We start from the raw sequence: 27,999 nt of genomic DNA, 5'->3' as shown, positions 1-27,999 counted from the left end.
AACTTGCCTATTTATTAAAAAGATCCAAGAACAAGTCTGTGTGGTTAGACTTTGAACGTGGGTACAGAATGACCTTTCATAATCTTAGAAGAAGATCATCTTCAGAGAATCCTTTATTTATTTCTCATTCTGTTTTACAACTTAAGTTATAAACACTCAATATGTCAGGTAACATCTGTGGAAAAACAAAGCATTGAAAATGCAGGGGTTAGAGGAAATTGAGAATTGTGGTGAAATCTCGTTGAAGGCTGAAGAAATTGCAAAGAATGATCCTTTGAATGTGGAGGCTGGTGGGGTGGAAAGTAAGGACCAAAGGATCTCTATTCTTTCTCTGTCAGGAGGTGCAGAAAAAGTGGTCAACTATGGTGTAGGAGTCCACAGTTCAGGAAAGAGAATATCTCAGACCCATGTACAAGTTCTCAATATCACAGCTGATATGATGGGTTTAGAGGACTGGATATAGAATTCAACTATTTATGATAATGCACTCTATCCATTTGCACAAATAAATAAGTAAACCTATTATCCAAGTGGGATCCAGGTGCACAATTTGCAAGAGGCTAACAAATAGATACAGCAAATAATTCAGGAAACTAACAGTAAGTTACTGCTTACAGTGAGGGTAATACAGAAGGAGCATTCTACTTCAGTTATCCAGGAGATTCATATGTACTGTATTGGTTGCCTTATTGTGAAAGGTGTGAGTGTTTCGGAAACAGTCTGAAGAACATTTGCTGGCTGGAATGATCACATTGACTCATCAGGGAAGATTGGACAGGCTAGACGTAGCTACTAGACTTCAGAAGAATCAAAGAGAATGATATGAACATAGAAGATGCTAAGAAGTCTTGGCAGGATGGTTGTGGAGAGGATATTTGATTTAGAGATGTACAGCACAGAAACAGACCCCTTGGCCCAACTTGTATGTGCCACCAAGGTTCCTTCATGAGCTAGCCCTATTTGCCTGCAAATGGCCCATATCTCTCTAAACCTTTCCTATTCATGTATGTGCCCAAATACCTTTGAAATGCATGAGGTCAGTGGAAAATGCTACAGCTTTGGTGCTCAATATGAGTCTGGGCCAAGCAAAATCATATTTCTGTAACAGAATGTAAGATGTCTAATCACCCCATCAATGCCCACCAGAAAGGTGCAAGAGAAATCCAGTTAGTCTCATTTCCTAATGCTTTCCCTATGGCCCTACAATTATTTTTCTTTCAAATATCTACCCACTTTCCTCTTCAAAGCAACAAATCAGTCTCCTTCCACCACTCCCTTAGGTAGTGAATTCCTGATCATGACTTTTTTTTGTCACATCACCTTGGTCTTAAAACAGTTTTTGCTCATAATATTTCCCCAAGTTAAACAATAAGCCTGACCTTAGAAATCTGAAGAATTTAAGGAAGGAAGAAAATAGAAAAAAAATTATAAACCATATAACAGTTACAGCACAGAAACAGGCCATCTCAGCCCTTCTAGTCCATGCCGAACGCATACTCTCACCTAGTCCCACTGGCCCGCACTCAGCCCATAACCCTCCATTCCTTTCCTGTCCATATACCTATCCCATTTCTTTTTAAATGACAATATCAAACCTGCCTCTACCACTTCTACTGGAAGCTCGTTCCACACAGCTACCACTCTCTGAGTAAAGAAGTTTTCCCTCGTGTTACCCCTAAACTTTTGCCCCCTAACTTTCAACTCATGTCCTCTTGTTTGAATCTACCTACTCTCAATGGAAAAAGCCTATCCACATCAACTCCATCTATCCCCCTCATAATTTTAAATACCACTATCAAGTCCCCCCTCAACCTTCTACGCTCCAAAGAATAAAGACCTAACTTGTTCAACTTTTCTCTGTACTTAGTAACTTAGGTGCTGAAACCCAGGTAACATTCTATTAAGTCTCCTCTGTACTCTCTCTATTTTGTTGACATCTTTCCTATAAATCAGTGACCAGAACTGGACACAATACTCCAAATTCAGCCTTGCCAATGCCTTGTACAATTTTAACATTACATCCCAACTCCTATACTCAATGCTCTGATTTATAAAGGCCAGCATACCAAAAGCTTTCTTCACCACCCTATTCACATGAGATTCCACCTTCAGGGAACTATGTACCATTATTCCTAGATCACTCTGTTCTACTGCATTCCTCAATGCCCTACCATTTACCATGTATGTCCTATTTTGATTAGTCCTACCAAAATGTAGCACCTCACAGTTACCAGCATTAAACTTTATCTGCCATCTTTCAGCCCACTCTTCTAACCGGACTAAATCACTCTGCAAGCTTTGTAAACCTACTTCATTATCCACAACACCACCTATCTTAGTATCATCTGCATACTTACTAATCCAATTTACCACCCCATCATCCAGATCATTAATGTATATGACAAACAACACTGGACCCAGTACAGATCCCTGAGGCACACCACTAGTCACCGGCCTCCAACCTGACAAACAGTTATCCACCACTACTCTCTGGCATCTCCCATCCAGCCACTGTTGAATCCATTTTACTACTTCAGTATTAATACCTAATGACTGAACCTTCCTAACTAACCTTCTGTGTGGAACCTTGTCAAAGGCCTTATAGACAAAGGTCTATATAGACAACATCCACTGCTTTACCCTCGTCAACTTTCCTAATAACCTCTTCAAAAAATTCAGTAAGATTTGTCAAACATGACTTTCCACGCACAAATCCATGTTGACTGTTCCTAATCAGACACTGCCTATCCAGATAATTATATATAATTATATAATTATGTAGGACAAACTAAACAATATCAAATGAGATACAGTATACTGTTCAATATACAGTATTTTTGTTACAATGGTCCTGAAGTTTCAATAGCTTTGTGAAAACATACTGAAAAAATTGTAATAATTGACAGGCTGCATCACTGTCTGGTATGGAGGGGCTACTGCACGGGACCAAAAGAAGCTGCAGAAGGTTGTAAATCTAGTCAGCTCCATCTTGGGCACTAGCCTACAAAGTACCCAGGACATCTTTAGGAAGTGGTGTTTCAGAAAGGCAGTGTCCATTATTAAAGATCTCCAGCACCCAAGGCATGTACTTTTCTCACTGTTACCATCAGGTAGGAGATACAGAAGCCTGAAGGCACACACTCAGCAATTCAGGAACAGCTTCTTCCCCTCTGCCATCTGATTCCTAAAAGGACTTTGAAGCTATGAACAATACCCCACTTTTTTTAATATACAGTATTTCTGTTTTTGCACACTTTTTAATAATTTATTCAATACATGTAATTGATTTATTTATTTATTATTGTTTTGTTTTATTTATTTTCTCTCTCTCTCTGCTAGATTACGTATTGCATTGAACTGCTGCTGCTAAGTTAACAAATTTCATGTCACATGCTGGTGATAATAAACCTGATTCTGATTCATCATTGAGTCAACTCTGTTTTTTCCAAATATCAAAATAATTTTGAAGTATTGTACCTGAATGAATTTAATCTGGAAGCGCTGTCGCACTGGTACCAAGTTACTGTCAATAGTTCCAAGAACAAGAGCAGCCAATGCATTTACAATGGTCCCTTTACTGTTATACACAATGATATATTCCACCTACCAATAAAATAAAGAACAATGCATCACTGAAATCGTACGGAATTGCTTACTTGAAAATCCAAACATAAACAAATTATTGCATTCTACTGTACTTGGAAGCACTGATGAGGCTAAAAATGTATGAAGCATAATAAGGCTTTTTTGAGTGATCACCATAACTTACCTCTAGCACAATATTTCTGCATAAATTAACATCTTGATTGGGTAACCAGTTATTAACAGCAAAGTCTTTCAGGCGTATTAATGTTCCATTTAAAGATTTCAAAGTTATAGAGCTAAGAAAGACTGGGATCTGGAAGAAAGCCAAAATTAATTAGTAAGTGAATATATCTAACCTTCGTATTTTACCCACTTTTAAGCATTGTAGGCTCATTACTAAAATATATTTAAGCACAAAATTAAGTCCCTAAAACTAAAAATCAAAAATCAAAGCTCTTATATATGTATTTTTTAAACAACTGAGATTCCTCATGTTATAAAGCATGTTAAAATTGAATGCATTTTTTATATTTATGCATGTGGTAATTGCATTTAAAAACTCTTTCCTGTTGTATGGGCTTCAGCACAATTCATATAAAAAAGTCATCAGAAACAATATTCAATAACACCATAAGACACAGAAGCTGAATTAGACCATTCGGCCCATTGAGTCTGCACCATGTTAACTAGAGAGTACACTTCTGCTTTCTTTAAACGAACTGTTGCAAACTGCATGCCAGGATATAGATTACTGAATAAATACTCAAGCAAAGCACAAATCTGTAATAGTGGCATCCTTTTAGACTGAAATGCTGCAATCTCAGAGTAGCAGCAAGGAATCCAAATCCTGCTGTCAAAGAATTAAAAAAATTTAACAAATACACTTAATGGTAAATCATCTAAGTATGGTAATCTATGAAACAACTTGCCATTTGTATATTAAATGCATTGCTCATTGATTATTTTGTTTATGTCAGCTGATTGATTATCCCAATCATTATACAAAAACATTTTGAGCATTGTGTTGGACAAACGATTACCCAATATCTTAATTACATTGTAATTTCACTGCTACTTTTGGCCATCACAAGCCTATGAAATCTGTGAGCTTAAAGATAGCTTAAACTGAATAAAATCAAAAGATGACAGCTATCCTTTCTGCATTATTTGTCAAAAAGTCAAAGGATATTTCAGTCTGTTATATATTTAATTTTTTCTAGTTCTGAAATAGGTAGATACAATGTATTATACAAAAAGCCACAAGTTTTTGTAAAATATTATAAAGGAAAATAAGGTAGCATGTGGATAATACAAACAATTCTATAGAACCACATACCAATGTGAAAAACATTTCTCTACCCACACATACAGTATATGATTTAGAAAAACACTCAATCAAACCTTTTCTCCTTTTAACCAAAATGTCAAGACTCTAAATCAGTAATTTCAGTTTTCCTGTAACTTCATTATGTGGGATTAATAGTTCCTCCAAAGCAACACTAATAAGTCACAAAAATAATTAATACTTTTATCCTGTTCACTTTTATAAAACGTAAGAACACAAACCAGTAAGATCTAAAAACTATATACTTACTCCACTATTCAAATTTGCATCAGGACTCTGAAAAATATAATATATTTCCATATATTAGTTTCTAGGTTCAAAGAATAATTTCATAAAGTTTAATCACAAAATATATTTCTGTCAGAAGTTGTAAATACATTCACAGCTTAGAAACTTTATACATGTATGAGTATGTTACGTTGAGTGTACTTGGCCTTGGAGCGACAGGATGAGAGGTGACCTGATAGAGGGGGTTATGATGATGAGAGGCATTGATCGTGTGGATAGCCAAAGGCTTTTTCCCAGGGCTGAAATGGCTAACACGAGGGGGCATAGTTTTAAGGTGCTTGGAAAAAAAAGGTACCAAGGGGATGTCAAGGGTAAGCTTTTCACACAGAGTGGTGGGTGTGTGGAATGCACTGCCAGCAGCAGTGGTGGAATCAGATACAACAGGGTCTTTTAAGATCCTCTTAGATAGATACTTGGAGCTTAAAAAAAGTAGAGAGCTATGCGCTAGGGAAATTCTAGGCACTTTTCTAGAGTAGCTTACATGGTCGGCACAACACTGTGGGCCGAAGGGCCTGTAATGTGTTGTAAATTTCTATGTTCTATGTACATTACACATAAAGCTTTCTACTTTAATTTATGAACTGAGAATCAACTTGCCAAGGCATAAATGACTAAACAACATGGTACTTCCCATGGTCAATTTATATATACAAACACACAACAGCATATTCCAGTTAATTGGGATACATTCAGACCAGCACATTTTGGTCCAATTAAGTGGCTGCCCCAATTAGCCAAAGTTTCATGGATATAGATAAAAAGGAATAAAAAAAACAAACTACTGTCTGAGTAACAAATTATGTATTTAAATGAAATATAGAACAAATTAGAACACTATCAATACTACTACAGTATTATAAAACTATGTAGAAGCTCATGATAGTTATTGACAGAAGAATTCATCCAATATATGCTGCCCTGTTCTTTTGATTGACTGTAAATGAACAAAATTAGCACAGAGATCTAGTGTAGATTATAGACTGCCTTCATACAATGCTTTCTATGATTGAATCTTCCAAATCTTCATTTTCAATGTAACATTCAAGATGACTGTTGATACCTTCAAATTCTTCATAGTTCTTAACATGCTGAAGTAGTGGTATAGTTTCATTTTCACTCCCTGTCATTTCTGGATCTCCAAGCTTGATTGCTTGAAACTGCACTGAGCAAAACAGTTCTGAATTGTCTCACTACTTTTTTTCTTGCTAACTATCAGTGACAAAAATCACTACTTTTTGAACACAAACACACACAACTGATCCTATTTAAAAACTGTTTGCTCTGAGCACGGTGGCAACAGTCTCCTGTCCCAGTTAAGCAGCATTGTATCCCAAATAAACAAAGAGAATCCCAGCTATTTCCTCAATTAGGTTTTGCTCTTTGAGTTTTCCCAAATAAACGGCTACCCTGATTTAAAAAATGACTCAATTAACCTGAATCCACTGTACATATAGGTGCTTACAGAACTTGTGTTCATTTCTACATGAATAATTAATTAATATTAATGATGAATTCGTTATTTAATGAATACTGGCCCAGATCTTGATAGACTTGACCTATTGCCCACAATCACCATTTTTGTTCCCCACTGTGCCCATACTTACCTGGGCTGCTAGCAACCCTATACTCTCGAGGTCAATGCTAAGGTCAGAATAATGATTGGGTAAACTCAGAGATTGTGGGACTGGTACAAGAGCTGAGTTCACCAAGCATGACAGAAGATAAAGCTGCGGCTGGACTTTGCCAACAGTGGCGACTGCTAGGCATTTTAACGTCTTTGAAATCAATAACAATAGCAATACACTACAAATTAAAAACATTAAACAGAAGCAAAATATTTTAAAAAGTGCATCTTCCTCCTTTGTAGGTCACTATAAAGTTGGAAATCTTAGTAAGCCTGGGCTCTACGATTGGTTTCCGTGTCTGTCCAATAATGAAGCAGTGTGCCAGATGCAGCCAACATTCAATAAATCCTGGATATGAATGTCTGATGTCTCATACTTAGACATTTCAATTACTGAACTCTAAAATTTTCAATTGGGAACATTATCAAAATTCAGTGACATTCATCCCATTAGTTTGTACATTACATTTTGGAACTATCACTGAACATGAAATATTAAACTGTGGAAAACTTACTGGAAGAATTTTTACATTCAAGTAATTGCTTATACTGAATGCTGGAAGACTTGTGCAGTTTGTTGATTTCTGTATCCTTCGACTGCAGTGTGTTGTTTGATCTATCAAAAAAGCTATGATACAAAGAAATAAGAGTCAAACATCACTAACTAAAACACTATAAATACATCTTAATGCAGACTTGTTTTCTTGGATACTCCTGCACCCTTAGGTTATGTGGAAAACCAGTATCTCATTGACAGATTCAAAACTGAAATACATGGAAGGGCATGAAGTTACTTTGCTTTTGTGTTAGATACACACTATAATAGACCTAGACCTAGAGTTCAAGCTGATCCATTTCATGGCAAGTAATTTGTTGACATCATTCTGTTTAATAATGGCCAACAAAACTCCCTCAGAGTCCCATTTTTCTAAGTTTTAATTGTTGATGTTAGCTTCAAAATAAGGAATGAATTAATATATACATTTTTAAATAGCTTTCCTCATCATAGTCTTCCAGAGAAATTCAGGAGGTCCAGCAGCATTTATTTAACTTCACAAGCACCCTTATACAATGCGTTCCTTATACCTACATAAATAGCTTTAGATAAACTTATCACCCTTGAATGGCACAAAAAGGGAGCTTAAGGCAAAGGAATCCTTATGAGGCAGTGACTAAAATATGATAGAATTCACCTTGCATTTTGAGAGGGAGAAGCTAGATGTATGTTACAATGGAGTTAAAGTAATAACAGAGGCATGAGAGAGGAGTGTCGTGGTTTCTTGTGCGCCACAAACGACCAGGAGACGCAGAAGATTCTTCAAGAAGTGTTAAACTTTAATTTGCAAACCAAAGCTGAGACAGTGAGCTAGTCGCTGATTGCCCACCGATCCTTGTGCATAGCATTTTTTATAGCAATCTCCTGGTTTAGTTGTATTAGCATATCCAATCGGTCTACAGTTGTGTATCACCAGTACATCAGCTCCCGACTTCCCACTATTGTTTCTACCCATTAACTTAATCATGTTCTAATCTACTTTTTGGGCCACGTATTACCTCATCCCTGGCCACAGTTATCTCTTAGCCAGCCTCTCATTAACACACCATTATCTTCTTATTTGGCTACATTCTTAAGTCACTGATGTGTTCTCATTAACACACCATTATCTTCTTATTTGGCTACACTCTTAAGTCACTGATGTGTTCGATAGTACAGAGACAATACAGAGATTTCATTCTCCTACTAAATTGGATACATGCATAGCAAATAGCAAATACCAAGCTGACTACATAGTTTTGGTTACACAGCAAACAATGCAACTTTATACTCCAATATATCCCCCCTTTGAGACCCATAGGGTCTCACACAGAGAAAGAAGACTAAGAGTCCGCGCACAAAAGCCCCAATAAACTCAAGCACTTATTCCCAAATCTCGGGTTAAACTATAATTTTCTGCGCCAAGACCTCAAAGTATTCTCTCCCTGTTACCCTGGGCCGCTGAGCCAAAAACCTGTCCCTTTGTACCTGAGACAGGGAAAAAAAACTCAGAAGCCCTTACAATCTACTCCCACACTGTCGTTTTGCTCTTGTTCATCCTGCAGGCGTTGTAGGCTGTAACAATACATCTTCGGTGCTTCTTTCTCCACTAAGCTTGCTTCAGTAATCACCACGAGCATCGGAAATTGTTTGGTTGCAGCACGCACTACAAGAGACTTGAGACAAGGAAGAAAACAGCACAGCACAAGCGCACAGCTCAACAATACAATACTGACAGTTATTGCCATTTTAGTCAGCCATGCTCCGAGTCTACTTTCTAACCAGTCAAATAACTGACGTCCAAACCCTGCATTCTGTTTAACTTCCTTTCTTAGACTTTTCAACTTATACATTGCCTTAGTAAACGATCCTTCTGGACTAGTGTTATTTGGTATAAAAGTACAGCACTTCTCTCCAAACATCACAAACTCCTCCTTTTTCTGCCAACAGCCAGTCCAATGCTTGTCTATTTTGCCACGCCATTTCGCTAGTTGCATCTAACTGTTCTCCCAAGGCCTCCAGTGCATCATTGGTGTAGTTGATGAATCTTTGCTGATTGTAATATATATAATTTATCCATTCAACATTCTTAATAGTTCCTATCAAAGGTAGAAATGTTTCGAAGCCTGCAGCAATCTCATTTCTCGCCTTAAATTCGTTAGGTATACCTCTCGGCTGTCCTATACTATCTATCCAGATCGTCCAGTCAGGTTCATATTTTCTCCTTTTCCACAATAGTGTCTGCTGTTCAGAGATATCAGTGTTGAAGTGTACTTCAGGGGATACTATAACTTCTTGAAGTAGCATAACACGTGTACATGTACCTGCCCAACTGATGGGAAGCGTGGATCTTAGACCTCCTTCCTTACCACACAGCCACCAGGTGTCCGCTAAGGGGATGGTCTGTGCATCCAATGCACCTTCGGGTGGAGGGGAACCTACTATGCGTCTTTCGCCTGGGGTTACATCCCACATCTGAGTGCAGCTACCTCTGAAATGACCCACTGGACGAGCACCTTTCCTCATAAAACATTCATAGCTCAACTTATACTGCATTATAAGCTGTTCCAGTGTAGGTGTCTTGCTTCTTTTGTTTACAGCCCATGGTCTGCTGTAGTTGCAGTCAGAGGCAAGCTTGCGTTGATCAAACTGCGAGGAAGCCTGATATAACATACACCAATATGGGCACATTGGTGCGTTTCTCATACAGCTTTGATAGCAGGGATCTGTTATAACACAAAGCTTCAGGAAGCAAGCCTTAATCAAACCGTCGTTCACATTGCTCCCTATACTCTCTTCGCCACCGCATGCAAGTGGAGGAGTTATAAGGCATGGGAACTACATGCTGAGTGGGGCTTTCCCTTGAGCATAGGTAACAATTCTGTCTCTTCATCATTCCTGCCATGTAAGTTGCCCATTGATACCACTGATTAGTACGTGTCTGTAACCATGGCGAGGAGGTAAGTGTTGTGCTCCTCTTACTTCTTTTCTGTAGGTTCTGTGGGGACTTAACAGTCCCATTCCATATCTGCCACACTAATGGTTTCCAAGTCTGCACTGGAATATGTGGGTGCTTTGGATGAGTGAAGAAACTGAAAATCACACAAGAAAGAAGCCAAAACTAAGGGAAAAAGGGTAGTAGTAGCTTTCCAATATTCCACTAGGCGAGACAAGGAAAACTACTACAATAACAAGTGTGAAGTAGAAATGGAAAATAAGAAAGGAAGGACAAGATTAGTTTTCTTAAAGCTACATGAACTGAAGAGAAAATTCCAGCCTCGCACAGGAATGCTACAAGATGCACAAGGTGCCATGCTTAATTAATTTGAGAAGATTAAACAATGCTGGAAGGAATATTGTGAGTCATTATACCAGTAAGATCAACTGGATCAAGAATATCACCCTATATCTTACCATCAGGAGCTGACAGTGATGAAGGAAGAAGTTGAAGCAGCATTAAAAGCCTTACCAAAGAACAAAGATCTTGGCATTGATGGAATTCTAATTGAAATACCACAGCAATCAGTCACAGCTGTTGCAATACTGATGATGCTCTGTCAGCTGATCCGGAAGACAACACCATGGCCAAGTGAATGGAGGAAATCAGCGTTTTTACCAATATTGAAGAAGGTGATTCGACAGAGTGTGAAAATTATCATTCAATCACCCTCATTCCAGCAAGATTTTACTAAAGATCATTCAGAAGAGACTTCAACCTTATTTGGAGTGGGAGCTTCCTGAAGTGCAAGCTGGTTTCAGGAAAGGAAGGGGAACAAAAGACATCATTGCGATTATTATGGATTATCGAGAAGACGAAAGGATACCAGAAAGACATCTATATGTGCTTTATTGACTACAGCAAGGCCTTTGACAAACTATGGATCACATTAAGACACATGGTTGTACCAGAAAATTTGATCATCCATATGTGAAATCTTTACATTAATCAAGATGCAAGTTTGAACTGAACAAAGAGAAACAGAATGATTCAGCATCTGTAAAGGGGTATGACAAGACTGTATTCTCTTTTCCCCTGCCTTTTTAATTTGTAAGTCAAACAAATCTTCAGAGAAGCAAGAGTATACAGGGAGAATTGAGGAGTGAGAATTGGCAGCAAAATCATCAATAATCTTCATTATGCTGATGACATGACAATACTGGCTGAAGATGAAGAAGACCTGAAGCAACTGCTAACCAACATTAAGGAACATAGTCTCAAGATGGGTCTGCACCTTAACCTGAAGAACAATAAGATTATAACTATTGGCAGCACAACCAATTTCAATCTCGATGGAGGAGAAATTGAAGTGGTTGACAGTTTCAACTTAGTTGAATCAATGACTAACACCGAAGTGGTAAGCAGCCAAGAAACCTAATGAAAAATCGTCCTTGGCAGAGCAGCCATGAAGGATTTAGAGAAGATCCTTGGGAACAGAAATCTATCTCTAAATTCAAAGATTCGGCATGTGCAGGTGATGGAGTTCTCAACGACATTATATAGATGTAAAACTCAGATGGTAAAGAAGAATAGGAAGTGTATCGATGCCTTTGAACTGGGGTGCTGGAGGAAAATTAGCACATCTCATGGACCTCTCACGGAACAAACAAATTGGTCCTAAGTGAGATCAAACCAAGTCTCTCTCTGAAGGCTCAAAAGACAAGACTCTGCCTATTGAACTTTAGGCACATCATGTGAAGAAACTGCTCCCTGGAAAAGGATATCATGCTCAGTAAGGTGAAGAGAGGAAGGCTGATATTCAGATGGATGGACACAATAAGGACAACTGTGATTGCAACATTATCAACAATGAGTCATCTTTGCGAGGATCAAAACACATTTAGGGCGACTATCATTCAGGGTTACCATGAGTCAGCTACGACTTGATGGCACTTAACAGCAACAGGATTGGAAGCTTTTAAAAAACCAACAGAAGGCAACTAGCCAATAACATAAAAGAAGATACAGAGTGTTTTTTAAGATATATAAAGAGTAAAATAGAGGCAAGAATGGATAGCAGATTGCTGGAAAATGAAACTGGCGAAGGTACTAATGGGGGACAAAGAAATGGTGGACAAATTCAATAAGTATTTTTGCATTAGTCTTCGCTGTGGAAGTCACCACAGCATTATGTCAGAAGTTCAAGAGTGTCAGGGGTTAGGAGTAAGTGTAGTTGCTATTACTAAAGAAAAAAATACTTGAAAACCTGATAAGTAGTTACTGGAACCAGATATACCCCAGGGTTCTGAAAGACGTTGCTGAAGAGATTGTGTAGGCATTAGTAGTGATCTTTCAAGAATCACTAGATTTTGGAATGGTTTTGGAGGACTAAAAATTGTTATGGGAAACAGAGAAATAGCAGAAGAATTTAATGAGTACTTTAGATCTGTTTTCACTAAGGAAGACACAAGCAATCTCCCAAATGTATGGATGGACCAAGGACACAGGGTAACAGAGGAAATGAAACAGATTGACATTAGGAAGGAAACGGTGATGAGAAGACTGATGGGACTGAAGGCTGACAAATCCCCAGGTCCAGATGGTCTGCATCCTAGGGTACTAAAGGAGCTGGCCCTGGAAATTACGGATGCATTGGTAATCATTTTCCAATGTTCCTTAGATTCAGGATCAGTTCCTGAGGATTGGAGAATGGCTAATGTTATCCCACATTTTAAGAAAGGAGGGAGGGAGAAAACAGAGAACTATCGACCTGTCAGCCTGACATCGGTGGTGGGGAAGATGCTAGAGTCCATTATTAAGGATGAAATAGTGGCATATCTAGATAGCAGTGATAGGATTGGGCCGAGCCAGCATGGATTTACCAAGGGTAAATCGTGCTTGACTAATCTGTTGGAGTTTTTCGAGGATGTAACCAGGAAGTTAGACGGGGGAGATCCAGTGGATGTAGTATAACTCGATTTTCAGAAGGCATTTGATAAGGTCCCACATAGGAGATTGGTGGGTAAAATCAAAGCTCAGGGCATCGGGGGGGGGGGGGGGGGGGGGGGAAAGACATTGACATGGATAGGAAACTGGTTGGCAGATAGAAAGCAAAGGGTAGCAGTGAATGGGTGTTTCTCGGAATGGCAGGTGGTGACTAGTGGGGTGCCACAGGGCTCGGTATTGGGACCACAGCTGTTTACAATTTACGTCAATGATTTGGATGAAGGCATTGAAAATAACATCAGCAAATTTGCTGATGATACTAAGCTGGGTGGCAGTGTGACATATGATGAGGATGTTAGGAGAATTCAGGGTGACTTGGATAGGCTGGGTGAGTGGGCAGATACTTGGCAGATGACGTTTAATGTGAATAAGTGTGAGGTTATCCACTTTGGGAGTAAGAACAGGAAGGCAGATTATTATCTGAACGGTGTAGAGTTAGGTAAGGGAGAAATACAAAGAGATCTAGGAGTCCTTGTTCATCAGTCACTGAAGGTGAATGAGCAAGTGCAGCAGGCAGTGAAGAAGGCTAATGGAATGTTGGCCTTTATTACAAAGGGAATTGAGTACAAGAGCAAGGAAATCCTCTTGCATTTGTACAGAGCCCTGGTGAGACCACACCTGGAGTACTGTGTACAGTTTTGGTCTCCAGGGTTAAGGAAGGACATCCTGGCTGTAGAGGAAGTGCAGCGTAGATTCACGAGGTTAATTCCTGGGATGTCTGGACTGTCTTACGCAGAGAGGTTAGAGAGACTGGGCTTGTACACGCTGGAATTAAGGAGATTGAGAGGGGATCTGATTGAAACATATAAGATTATTAAGGGATTGGACAAGATAGAGGCAGGAAATATGTTCCAGATGCTGGGAGAGTCCAGTACCAGAGGGCATGGTTTGAGAATAAGGGGTAGGTCATTTAGGACAGAGTTAAGGAAAAACTGCTTCTCCCAGAGAGTTGTGGGGGTCTGGAATGCACTGCCTCGGAAGGTAGTGGAGGCCAATTCTCTGGATGCTTTCAAGAAGGAGCTAGATAGGTATCTTATGGATAGGGGAATCAAGGGATATGGGGACAAGGCAGGAACCGGGTATTGATAGTAGTTGATCAGCCATGATCTCAAAATGGCGGTGCAGGCTCGAAGGGCCGAATGGTCTACTTCTGCACCTATTGTCTATTGTCTAAAATAACAAATGTCACTCCACTCTATAAAAAAGGAGGAGGTAAATGACAGAACATTATAGGCCCATTAGTCCGACTTCAGTGGTTGGGAATATTCTGGAGTTCATTATTAAGGATGATGTTTTGAGATACATGGAGGCGCTTGATAAAATAGGCCAAAGCCAGCATAGTTTCCTTAAGGGAAAATCTTGCCTGACAAATCTGTTGCAATTCATTGAGGAAATAACGGGCAGGATGGACAAAGAACAATCTGTGGATGTTGTTTACTTGGATTTTCAGAAGATCATGGACAAGGTGTCACACATGAGGCTGCTAAACGAGATAAGAACCCATGGTATTACAGGAAATATATTAATATGGATGGAAGATTGGCTGACTGGCAGGAGGCAAAGAGTAAGAATAAAGGGGGCCTTTTCTGTTTGGCTGCCAGTAACCAGTGGTGTTCCGCAAGGGTCAATGTTGGGAAAACTTCTTTTACATTATACGTCAATGATCTGGATGACAAGATAGATGTCTTTGTGGTCAAGATGGCAGAAAATACAAAGGTAGGTGAGAGTGCAGGCAGAGTTGTGGAAGCAGGGGGGCTCTGTAGAAGTTGGACTAATTAGTAGAATGGCAAAGAAATGGCAGATGGAATATACTGTAGGGTAGTATGTGATCATGCACTTTGGAGGAAGGAATAAAGGCGCAGACTATTTTCTAAATGGGGAAACAATTCAGAAATCAGAGGTGCACGGTTGTATCCGTGGTAATGAAGGCAAATGCAATGTTAGCATTCATTTCAAGATGACTAAAATAAAAAAAGCAAAGATGTAATGCTGAGGCTTTATAAGGCATTAGTCAGGCCATGCTTGGAGTATTGTGAACAGTTTTGGGCTCCTTATCCAAGAAAGATGTGTTGGTATCGGAGAAGAACCTGAGGAGGTTCACAAGAATGATACTGCATGGATTGTTCCCCAGTGAACTATTTCTGACCCAATGTTGCAAAAAAGTTAAAATAATCACCCCAATTTTACAATAACTGAATGATTTTTAGAAATAGTTGTTTTTAAATTAAACCCATTTCAATTGCCCTGCCCCTCTCTTACCTGCAGGGTTGTTGTCAGTGCATGTAGCTGTTGCCAAAGGAGCAGGAAGCTTCAGATAACCTCCTCTGACTTTAATAGGCATACCATACTGGGGTTCAAAAATAAAGTGGATCAATAATAGATTTTAAAAACAGGTAAGGAGAATGACAAATAAATTTGCATATGATACAAAATATTCACGCAATGTAAACAGCTATAGGCTTCAGGAAAATATCAATGGATAGGTTAAATAGGAGAAACGTAGTCAATGAAATTCAATCTATAGAAATGCTCTATCATCTAATTAAGTTCAAAGTAAGTTTATTATCAAAGTACATACATGTCACCATATACAACTCAGATTCATTGCCTTATGGGCATACTCAATAAATTCAAAGACTAATAACCATGACAGAATCAATGAAAGGCCACACCAACTTGGGTGTTCAACCAGCATGCAAAAGACAACAAACGGTAAAAATACGAGCAGAGGAAAATGACAATAATAATAAATAAATAAGCAATAAATATCAAGAACATGAAATTGATAATCCTTGAAAGTGAGTCCATAGGTGGTGGGAGCATTTCAATGATAGGGCAAGTGAAGTTGAGTGAAGTTATCCGTTTGGTTCAAGAGCCTGATGGTTGGGGGGTAATAACTGTTCCTGAACCTGGTGGCATGAGTCCTGAGGCACTGTACCTTCTTCCTGATGGCAGCAGTAAGACGAGAACATGTCCGGGTGGTGAGGGTCCCTAATGATGGATGCTGCCTTCCTGCGACAGCATTTCATGTGCATTAAAGTTAATAGAATATACAAAATATGAAAGGATATTAAAGGAAAGAAAGCTAAAGGTACTTTGATATATCTACAGGGCAAATAGATAAAGAGCTCAAGAAACCATATGGGATTCTTTTTTTCTTTGGAAGAGGAGTAGAATGCTAGTTAAGCCACAGAGTACTGCATAGTTCTGTTTATCGCATCACAGGAAAAACATGCTAAAACAGGCTCAGATAATGATCTTCGAGGATGTTGCACAGCGTGGAGTGGTTCAGTTATGAGGAAAGGTGACTAGGCTGGGATTTTGTTTCCTTTGGGACAGAGGTGCCTGAGGGGAGATTTTGGTGGGATGATTACATTATTAATGGCCTACATAGGATGAACAGAGAGGATATATTTCCCTTGGCAGATAACTGAAAGCCAAGAGGGAAGCTGAAGACTTATAAGGAAGTTGGCACTTTGATAAAGGTAATATGGAAAATTGACTTCTTGATTCTAACTTATCCAAAAAAATTATAATGTCCTTAAATTTAACAGATTAGTTACATTTATCTATATTGATCTTTACCACTAGCTACTTTCTGAATTTAAATAGTTTTGTGATTTCAAAATACTCTTTTAAATTTTAACAAAGAACTATGTGATCCAAGTGAACAACCTGCAGGGTCCGGAATTTTGTATCTCGCATCAAAAATCAAGTGATCAATTTTAAGGAACATACTTGAAACAAAATGGATAGTCTGAATCAAGAAGACCAACTACAACTGTTTTGATAGTGTTAGTACAAAGCTCAAAAAATGGAGACCCGAGAAAAGGCAGAATTCAAACTTAATTAGTATTATTTAGCAGAAGACTAGATATTGCTACCTGATAGCTACTTGAAGTTGAACTGGATGCACTTGTAGGTGACAGAGTTGGAGACGCTTTATCAGTACTGAAGGAAAAACCACTGAACTGTTTCATTAAACTGTTAAAATTACTAGTACTTGGCACTTCTGGGGCAAAAAACGATGAGCCTTTCTTGTCTGAGGATTAAAACACAAACATACAAACAGAAAAAGGTAGATTAGAACATTTGAAAACAAACTTATATATTAAAAATATACACATATATTGTTGTTCAGAAAGAAATGGTGAAAACTATAAACATACGCCTTCATTTACAAAAGCTGCAACCATTGGTCAGATATGATGCTTTATCTTGAACACACAAGGGACTGCAGATGCTGGAAGCTGGCGCAAAAAAACAAACTGTGTCCAGCAGCATTTTGTTTTGAGATCCTGCCCTTCATCCAAAACATTGATTATTGTCCTGCCCCTTCTCCCACATAACAGACACTGCTCAAACTACTGAGCTCCTCCAGCACTTTGTTGTTTTGCTTCAGACCCCAGCATCTGCCACTTCTCATGTCTAAAGGATGCTTTTCTTTTCTGTTTTGTGCCTAGAATTATAAAAGGTTTATATGGTGCCATTACAATTATTTAAGTTTTCATTAATTTTTTTAAGCACATTTATCGTTCTAATTTGGTCTTTATCTTCTGGATCAATAAGTTTATTTGCCACATTTCATCAAAGAATAAATACATAATATAATACATAAACTAAGTGAAAAAACTAATCTAAATACAGAAAAACAACAATCTGCCATCCGACTACATGGAAACTTCAACGGCATAGTATCTGGGTCACTGGATGCAGATTCCCTCAGTCCCTTTCACACACAGGACCCATGCTCCCTTCTGTATCCAGTGCTCACTTGAAACTCACCTAGTTTTACTTCCAGCATTCTTTTGAAATCTACTGGGTTCACTAAAAAAAATTATTATATTGCATAAAATCTAAAAAAAACTAAGTCTCCTTTTAGTTTTTTTGGAAACGTGACTGAAGAACAAAATCACTGTCTTCTCTTAAATGCTTTTTAAAACCTGTGTGTGAGTGAGAGTGAGAGTGATCAGCATGCTAGAATAATTTATCATACAATATTTTTGTAAATATGCATGAAGCAGTGCCACATGACTACAATATACATTTTCTGTACAGTAATACTATTCATATCATCTATTCAGGCAAAGATAAGAGCCTCAGTAAAAGCAGATCAGAATTTGGAGGCTATGTGCAGAAATTACTTCCTAAATTATTCTTTAGAAGTCAATTTATTTTCAATTAGATCAATTAAAGAAAATCACAATAAGATTTTTTTCAATATTTGAAATATAATGAATACTTAATAAATGAAGCACAAATAGATCATCGATACTAGTTGAGCATATTAATTTCCACTAAAAAATCTCATATATGAAATCCTGGGTTTCACTGCGATACATAAAAACAAGATCATTTAGTTATGCAGCACTATTAACAAGTGTGGAAGTTAAGTGCCATTTTGCATTGCATTTTAAAACAATTATGAAATACATCATACACTGTCCAAAAATACACTTACAGTTGTTTGTCTCAATGCAGAATAGGTTGGGGTTGATCAAAGTCACAACTTCACTACTATTTGTAGAGTACATTGCTGCATCTTGTCTGCAAAGTTCATTGTCACCCCTGCACAGAAATCAAGAAATGTTGATATAATTATCAATTGATGTTTTAACTTTTATTGAATAAATGGACATCAAGGAATTAAAATAATGTGGGTGGCATTTAATAGCGATATAGATCAAGTACTGAAATTATACCTAAACTGAAAAACACAGTAGCTTGATCAATAGAATACCAAGCATCCATAAGACCAGAATTTCTTTCCCAGTATATTACAACATTCATAATCAATTACTCTCCCAGGAGCTCCCCTCCCCAATATATCTGTAGATTGCTAGATGAGACTTTTGCTAACGAGGCAATAGTTAAAGTCTGCACACCTTTCTGCCTTCTGAAAAACAAGCTCTTTGAAGATCAACATCTCAAACCGGTACAAAACTCATGTTCCACTGGGTGGCAGTGATTTAGGCGTTCCTCCTATGTGTTTATGAGAACTGAACTATCAATGGCAGGCAATTCAAAGCACAGGAAAAATATATGAGATGGTAGCACAGTTGGGGAGAAGGGTGGTGGTGGGTGGTCAAGGTCAATATGAGATATGAGCACAAGAAGAGGAGCCAGTGTAAGGAAGTCAGCAAGCAAAATGGTGATGGATGAGCTGAGAGTTACTTCAAGATAGAATGGAAATAGTACTTACTCATGAGCTGTTTTGAAATCTCATCCCATAATCAAACAGCATACTAATTTAAAAAAAAGCCTGGCTTAACCTCAACTAGTTGTCATGAAGAGAAATAGAATAAGAGGGCAAGCTTTGGGATTGGGACCATAAGAAATACTATCAATCCACCCAATGGCTTAATTTCTTTAAAAATCCCATTCATATCATATGATTTGTGTTTGAAATAGTGATAAATCAGACAAATCAGAAGAATTTAAAAAAGAACAAGGTCATTTGTGTACACCTGGAGTCCAATTTTCTGATGTCAAGGAAAAACATTTAAGAGAGAAACAGAAAGGGTTCACCACAGAACCTTGCGTGTAATGTTCAGAAGTATATTAAAGAGGATACCAAAAGTTTCTTCAGAAACATGAAATGTAAGACAGACGAGAGTGGATATTGGATTGCTGGAGAGGTAGTAACGGGGGACAACAAGGAAATGGCAGATGAACTGAATAAATATTTTGCATCAGTCCTCACTGCGAAAGACACTGCCAGTATGCCAGAAGTTCAAGAGTGTTAGCGGGCAGAAGTGTGTGAAGTTGCCATTACTAGAGAGAAGGGGAATGAGAAGCTCAAAGGTCTGAAGGTAGATAAGTCACCTGGACCAGATGGTGTACACCCCAAGGTTCTGAAAGAGGTGGCCGATGAAATTGTGGTGGCATTAGTAATCATCTTTCAAGAATCACTAGATTCTGGAATAGTTTTAGAACACTGGAAAATTGCAAATGTCACACCACTCTTCAGCAAAGGAAAGAGGCAAAAGAAAGGAAATTATAGGCCAGTTAGTCTGACCTTAGTGGTTGGGAAGATGCTGAAATCAATTCTTAAGCATGTGGTTTCGGGGTACTTGGAGTTATATGATAAATAAGCCGTAGTCAGCATGGTTACCTCAAGGGAAAATCTTGTGTGACAAATCTGTTGGAATTCTCTAAAGAAATAACAAGCAGGATAGACAAAACAGAACCAGTTGACGTTGTGTCCTTGGATTCTCAGAAGACCTTCAACAAGGTACCACACACGAGGCTATGTTCAATGCATAGAAAATAATCCACCTTCCATCAGCCTACACTTTCACAATCACAAAATAACTTGCCCAAAGATCCAAAGGACTCTTGACAGATTTTTCAGGTGATAATAAATTAAGATGCTAAACTTCAACACTGATTCATTCTAACAATATCCATTTAGAAAAAAAAATTGGTTTTGAATGTTATATCAGTTCTTCAAGATTTGGAAACTCCAAAAAGGATCATAAATCAAGTATGATAGTGACATGGAAAGTGGAAAGAACAACAAAGAATTAGATGGCAGAAGATGGGTGTGGATACTGAAGCAAAGGCACAGACACCTTGTGGGCATCTTCAGTCATTTCATTCCAGCCTGTAGAATCACACATCAATAAAATAATTAAAATTACATTTTATATTGATGATATACTATATTTATTGGTTACAAGTAGAAATGCTGTAATTGCTTTCAATACAAGTGTAAGTAATAGATGAATTAACCCATTTCCCAGTTTAACTTACGTGACAATATGAACATCACAGGTTGAGAAGGTAGATCGATCTGATGACGTACAGTCTGGATCACAGCAGCAATTTACATCACATTGTCCAACTAGTAAGTTACAGACACACAAAGTACGAACTGAAAAAGCAAAATTATATTGCTGTTACTTTAGCAATGACTTTTTAAGTTAAGAAACACTGAACCTTAAACAAATAACTGTTATCCGTAATCCAGTTATAGCTGGTAGCACTTACACTTTCTTCAAGGTTTAGTCAATGAGCATATATTTTGGCAGATACTTCATTGGATTCCCAAGACTGTGCTACATTATTTAAAGAGCTCATTTTTAGATGGGTGATTAATTCAACACCCCATCTATTCTCAGATAAAGGTAACTGACCCCTGAGTTTACCAGAAACCTGTCCCGGCAAAGCACAAGTGCTACCTGCTACAATACTGTGCAAAAATTTAATAGAGCAAAAATATGTTTCCACCTCCACTTTGACTACTTCTAACGATCTAGCTTCTACCATCCACCAGGAGTTCCCTCTATGAGAAGAAATTTCTACATATTTCACCCTTAAATAATCAGATTCTCGTAGTTATATACCCTCAATGGAGATTCTCCCACGAATGTATACACCCCAATATTCCCTTTAGGATTTTATATGCTTGAATAAATTCACCCTATTCTTCTAAGCTCCAAGGAACACAGGCCCAAACTATTTAGACTCTCTTGGTAGGATAGCTCTCTCATTCCAGAAATTACCCTATTGAATCTCCTTTCTACAGCCTCCAGTGTCACAACATTTCTTTTTTGGACAAGGAGACCAGAACTGAGTGCAGTCCAGCTGAGACCTCACTGACACCCCGTAAAATTGCAACAAAACCTCCCTATTTTTAAACTTCAACCTTCTCAACAGAGAAGAGGAAGCTAGCATAGGTCAGCCATGATCATGTATTTGCCCTCTTAGATGCGTGTTGGACCTGCCTGATAGCATTTGTGATTCACGTACTAGAACATCCAGATCCTTCTGTTCTTCACTCCCTTGCAGTCCATTTAGCTAATTATCTGCCATTGATTTCTGACCAAAGTGCATGATCTCACAACTCCCCTAATTAAATTCCATCTTCTCTCTCACCCAATCTATCTACATGCAGGATTTCATCAGCCTTTTCACACCATACCCTCCCACCTATTTTTGTATCACCAGCAAATCTGGAAACCTTACCTTTTTGTTCCTTCCTCCGGGTCATTAATGCAAGCAGTGACCAACTGCAAGCCAAGAACTATCCTGTAGTACACTAGTTTGTTTATTCCAGTCTGAAAAGGACCCATTTATTCCAATTGCCTGAGACAGTCAGTTCTCAATCTATTATAACTCACTTCCTCCAATACCATGGGCTTTTAATAAATGCTCTAACCTCTCATATGGTACCGTGTCAAAAACTTCTTGGAAATCTAAATATTCTACACCTACAGGTTCCCCTCCATCGCCCTCCCCAATTCCACCCTCAAAGAATTCGAGCAAATTTGTTAAACAATAATAGAAAGCCAAACAGGCAGCAATCATGGAGTAAATGTTGGGGTGACTGTACAAATGAAGTATGACAGTGAAGGGGATTCATGAATAAAAATGTGCACGTGGTGGGCATGCAAGTACAGTGAATTATAGCGGGAAATCAAAGACTGGAAATGTTGATCATCTGAAATGGTTGGGACTCGATGTTGAGTCCTGAAGACTACAACATGTAAGGTGAGATGATGTGTTGTTTGGGAAATGTTACTGGAACAATTTAAGAGGCCAAGGAGAGAGATCATTGGAAAATTAAAACGCCGGCATTACGAATCATGTTTGCTATCTCAAGTTCTCACAGCAAAAGTAGGACTTGCAGTGAATTTCGCGAAAATCTGCTGACAATGCAAGATTCTGTGAAGTGATCCTAAGAGCAGGCAAGCTAGCTAAAAACCATAAAGTTTCCTACCGTTTATTTTAAGATCTGGCAAGGTGTTTGCCCGGGGCAGAGCCACCTTTGGGGCCACTTGAGTAGTTGGTTTGGGTTTTGTTGTATGTGTGGGGTTTTCGGTGCTGCCAGAGGGGCTCGAAGTGCTGACTCGTTCCGCAAATTTATCGGCTCGCACTTCAAGCACCGCGTCGGTCGGCCCCTGGACGAGGAACCATCCCCAAACCATCCACAGGGAGACCGGCCCGTCCATCGCTGTGGGCAACCATTAAACAACCGCCAACATCCGCTTCCTGTACACCACCGGGGAGGACTGGCAGAAAAAAATAATCGTTCATTTGCCACAATAGGACTCGACTTCCACACAAGTTTTGTCAACGCGAGTAAATAAATCACATCCGTTAGTGCAATGCTATCATCCTGTGAAGAAAACCCCCGCTCGCTTTTTTTTTGGAAAAAGCAATTCGTCAGGAATTTTCGACGGCAAAACCGCTCGCAAGGAGTTTCTTAGTTTAAATCTTAGCGTTGAAAATTTTTTTTTTTAAAAAAAAGCACGCAGGTTGGTGGGCTTTTATTTTTGATTGACTGATTTTTGGAGGCCGATGGCGGTCAGGCGGAGGCGATGGTTGCGTCAGAGCGGGCGAATGACGCAGGGTCCCTGCCAGTGACGTTGCCAGGGAGTCACGAGAGCGGCGAGCTCGAGCTGCACCGGGAGGTCGGTCAGGTTCAGGCGTCTCGCGGTGTGTGTGTGTGTGCGCGCGCGCTCTCTCCGTGTGAGGAAGATGGCGATCGCCAGACGGAGTTTCGGCGCTGCGCTCCACCTCAGTCGGCGACTTTGAGCGGCAAAGAGTTTTAATAAGCACGCGGGTGGACGGGGAAGGAGGAGAGCGAGTAGGCTGCGTTTACTCTTACCCCCCCCCCCCCACCTCCTCCACGGCGTGTGAGTGATCGAGCCGGCGAGGTCCCTTCGTGTGCCGTCACCGTGGGCTGGAAGGTCGCCGAGGTCCCGGGCTTGCGGGGATGTTCTCGGTTTTGTCCTGTGGAAGACTGGTGGCCAGGGCGGTGTTGGGAGGACTTTCCCAGACGGACTCTCGGGATTATAGCCTGGTTACGGCCAGTTGCGGCTTCGGGAAGGACTTCAGGAAAGGGATTTTAAAGAAAGGAATGTGCTACGGAGACGACGCATGTTTCATAGCCAAGCACAGGAGTGCCGATGTTTTGGGTGAGCAAGTCACTTATTTTTGTTGTTGTTGATGACTTATTTTTCGGTAAACTAAAACGAAGAAAAGGAAATCCCGTATGAAATGAAAGCAAAACTGGTTTCAGAGAGTCCTCTCTCATGGCAAAATACACAGGCCTGTTCGATATCATCGGGCTTAGAAAAACTAGATTTAATGAGTTCTGGTTGTAACGCCGTCTAAAATGTCGTTTGTCTTTAAATAACCTGTTAACCTATAAGTCACAGTGCCAACGGTCAAGTCCCGAGGTCTCTTGTCATTCCGGGGCCAAAGATTGTAGGTAATATTTCATATACGCAAACTTCAACCATTTCTCAATCTTGCCCTTTCTCGTTTAAAAAAACCCTGCGATCCAAAATACTAAAATAGCTTCTAATTGGCTGAGCCAGTACTCCGCCTTTCTTCATCTAGATTATGATCCTGTTTGAGGTATAATTTTGCCGGTGTGTGTGTGTGTTTGTGCATCAAGTAGTTTTCACCGAGCATTTCAACAGTTAAGATACTGCAACTCAAACCACATATTTCTTCATTTAGGCTTAAGTTCTGAACATGACTTCCGCATTTATAAATTCAAATGAAGCAGAGTGCATGTTGGATATCAGTTTATATAACTTAAATGAAAATGTTATCGACTTTAATATGAACGCGAATGCCTTCAACTTCGTTACGAAAGTTAATTTCATTTAATTGCATTTGATCCAATGAGCTGAACTTCACAAATGCATTCAACGTTCTGCCGGCCTCGTTGCGCGGCCATTCCGCGAGATGGAGCAATGTGTGAGCCCTTCCTAGGCCACAAGCATCGGAAAGGAACAGACCGCCCTGATGGCATTCTGACAGTTGATGTTGCCATGGGTCTTTTCCACTGTTTATAAATATCTCATTGACAGTTATAAACTTTCAAAGACAATTTAAATAACTGCAATTAAATTGCATTCAACGTGCAAATTGAATTTTTCAAATACTCTCCCAACTCTTCTCAGTGTTTTTATTTGCACAATTTATCTTTTGCACATTTGTCAGTTTTTGTTTACATATGGTTTTTCATGTATTCCTTTATCCCCCTGTAAATTAATTTCAAGGTACTATGTGGTGACATATAGCTACTTTGACTTTGAAATGAAAATCAAATTAATAAAGCACACTGGGGGAGGCTTTCTTTTATAATGAAGGTCATCAACTCTTACAAAACGAATGAACAGGCTGGATGGGCCAGCTTTGATCCATGTAAGGCTGAGGGGCCAGATGTAAAATCCTTGGCCTCTATTGAGTTCAGGATGGATCAGGAGAGCTGATGTAACTGATCTCCAGCATTTTGGATACCTTGGTAGCACAAGCAAAGAAATCTAGAATTCACTGTAGTCAGCTGGTTGGTGGTTCTTTGTGAAACTTGGCTAGCTGTCAGTTCAGTCTAGCCATGCTGTCAAAAGAAGGAGCTAAATATTGTAAAGGATTTTAAAATTCATTTTTCAGCATCTGGTGTTGCTACCAGGGCCAGTATTTATCATCATTATGGGAAGGGGAACTGAAATGGCGTATAACCATTCTCTTTATGTAGAGAATGGAAGAATGCAGACTTGGGCTAAAGGAGCAAATTTAGTTAGGCTTTTAATCACTAGTTTAATTCAGTACATTATTGTTTCTATGTTCCATCCCTCCTCACTGGTTCTTCCTGTCAAATGCCTGCACTGGAGTGCCTTCAGTCTCCTTTTAGAAGAGTTCATCTGCTCAAACTATGAATTTTATTACTAATGACTCTTGATGCCCTAGCTGCTAGGGATCATGGTTGTATGTCTGGAGTCAGAACATATAGGATAACAAGTTTCCTTTACTGATTTAAATTACTGAACCAGGTAGGCTGCTAAGACTCTGGACTCTTGACTCTTTTCGCCTGCCTATCACCTCTCTCTGGTACCACTAGTCTTCCCCTTTTCCTCTCCTGTCAGATTTCCTTCTTCAGCTATTTACCCTTCCCACTCATCTGGTTTCACCTATCACCTTTCAACTAGCCTCCTTCCTTCCCCCCCCCCCCCCCCCACCTTTTTATTCTGGTGTTTTCCCCCTTTCTTTCCAATCCTGAAGAAGGGTTTTGGCCTGAAATATTGACTGTTTGTTGATTTCCATAGATGCTGCCTGACCTGCTGAGTTTTTCCAGCATTTTTGTGTGTGTTGCTTTGGATTTCCAGCATCTGCAGAATTTCTCATGTTTATGATTTGCTGTAACACTGCAGGATAGTTTCATTGTCACCATTAGCTATATTCCTTGCTAGATTTATTTAAATTAATGAATTTAAATTGCCTTGATGGGATTTATACATGTCTAGTTCATCGATGCTACTGCATTACCAGCCCAGAGCCATTTTCCTCTGTGCTCCATAGTTGCTGCAATGATATCATTATCTTCCACAGTGATTCCTGTTAGTGCACATTTTTATGCCCTTTTGCCCACATGCACAACTATACAAAAAGTAGATAACCAAGTTATATTTTCTTAATTATGCAGCTTTTGTGTTTTACAGTTTGAATGTTTCCAACTACAGTTATTCAAAATAAAAACAAAACATTGAAGCTGTGGAGAGGGAAAGAGAAAAGATTAACGTTTCAGGCGGATAGCTGAGTATTAGAAAGAATTGGACAGAAAATTTGTTCTGTTGAGAGGTCATTTATCGGAAACATTTTTTCTTATTCACTTTCTATAGAAGATGTCTAACCTGAGTATTACCAGTGTTTTGTTTTTATTTTAAGATTTCCAGTGCCTGCAAGTTGGGTTTCAGCTCCATTTAATCAAAACTCCAAATTAAAATGCTTAATTTTAAACAAGCATTCTTACTGATGGGGGAATGGGGGGGGGGGGGGGGGTAACTGGTTACCAAAGTTGTGTGCGTACTTCCTGTGTGATTTTTTTTCTCTCTATTTCAGTAGCACATACACCTATGCTGTAATACTGCTGCTCCTGACACCAGCTTTCATCCCATGGCGATAGTCTGTGACACTACACTAAGTACTGTCTGCCACATGTGCAATCTATTTATTACCAATCTTTTGTTTCCTGTTTGCCCATCAATTCTTCATCCACATCAGTATTTTACTCACAGTTCCATTGCAATGTTGGAGATTGGAGTTGGGAATCCTATGCCTGGCCTGAGAGTGGCATGGCCTAGCTGAGGATGCTGAAGTCGGCTTACCCTATCCATTAGACTTTAGTGGTTTTTGTGAAGGTGGCTTTCAGTTGCCTGCTGTAAATAGACCATGTCTCTGAAGTGAAGTCATTGCTGCCGCTGGTGAGTTTTCAATTGGTGCTAGCTTTCTTCCTTTGCTGATAGGTGGAGGCTGTGAACTGCTCCGGCTGCTGTGCTTTGTGTCTGCGAGCTTCTTGGTGGTTTGTCCCGCTAATATGATGGACTGAGATGAAGGCTTTGGGCCTACTCTGGGCTGCTCTGGGGATTTGCATCTAAGGACTCAGTTTGGTTCACTTCTATCATTTGCATGATTTGTGTATTTTTTCTTTCTCTGCACATTGGTTGTTGTTTTTTTAATAGGGTTCTTTCGAGTTCTTTGCTTTGTGGCTGCATGCGTGTGTGTGTGTGTGTCTCAGAGACTCCTGGTGGAGTCGTCAGGGTGTCGTCATGACAAGCTTTTTGCACTGATCTTTTTAGTGATTGCTCGTCGTACGGCATGTCTTGGGCATCTGAAAGCTGGCGGAGCCCATACTGCTCCAGGTTTTTTTTTTAATGAGG

At 39.3% G+C, this 27,999-nt stretch overlaps 2 protein-coding genes across 3 annotated transcripts in view; one reads left to right on the top strand and one right to left on the bottom strand.

Annotated features, from left to right (window-relative positions):
• Nucleotides 1-23,565, bottom strand: part of LOC140738390 (tectonic-1-like) — a 42,644-nt gene extending 19,079 nt beyond the window's left edge. For both annotated transcript variants that reach the window (XM_073065628.1, XM_073065629.1), the window contains exons 1-9: nt 23,046-23,565; nt 21,077-21,197; nt 18,783-18,889; nt 17,206-17,363; nt 15,581-15,668; nt 7,358-7,470; nt 5,180-5,206; nt 3,770-3,898; nt 3,478-3,603 (exon numbers count right to left, since the gene is read on the bottom strand). In XM_073065628.1, the coding sequence (XP_072921729.1) occupies nt 3,478-3,603; nt 3,770-3,898; nt 5,180-5,206; nt 7,358-7,470; nt 15,581-15,668; nt 17,206-17,363; nt 18,783-18,889; nt 21,077-21,197; nt 23,046-23,277 (1,101 nt within the window). In that variant the 5' untranslated portion in view covers nt 23,278-23,565. The remainder of the gene's footprint in view (nt 1-3,477; nt 3,604-3,769; nt 3,899-5,179; nt 5,207-7,357; nt 7,471-15,580; nt 15,669-17,205; nt 17,364-18,782; nt 18,890-21,076; nt 21,198-23,045) is intronic.
• A 130-nt stretch (nt 23,566-23,695) lies between these two features.
• Nucleotides 23,696-27,999, top strand: part of LOC140738394 (protein phosphatase PTC7 homolog) — a 30,426-nt gene continuing 26,122 nt past the window's right edge. Inside the window, exon 1 of the mRNA XM_073065631.1 lies at nt 23,696-24,246. Within this exon, the coding sequence (XP_072921732.1) occupies nt 24,045-24,246 (202 nt within the window). The 5' untranslated portion in view covers nt 23,696-24,044. The remainder of the gene's footprint in view (nt 24,247-27,999) is intronic.

This window comes from Hemitrygon akajei, chromosome 14 (assembly GCF_048418815.1).
Source record: "Hemitrygon akajei chromosome 14, sHemAka1.3, whole genome shotgun sequence".
Classification (NCBI taxonomy): Eukaryota; Metazoa; Chordata; class Chondrichthyes; order Myliobatiformes; family Dasyatidae; genus Hemitrygon; species Hemitrygon akajei.
This window is presented reverse-complemented; position numbering and strand designations above follow the sequence as displayed.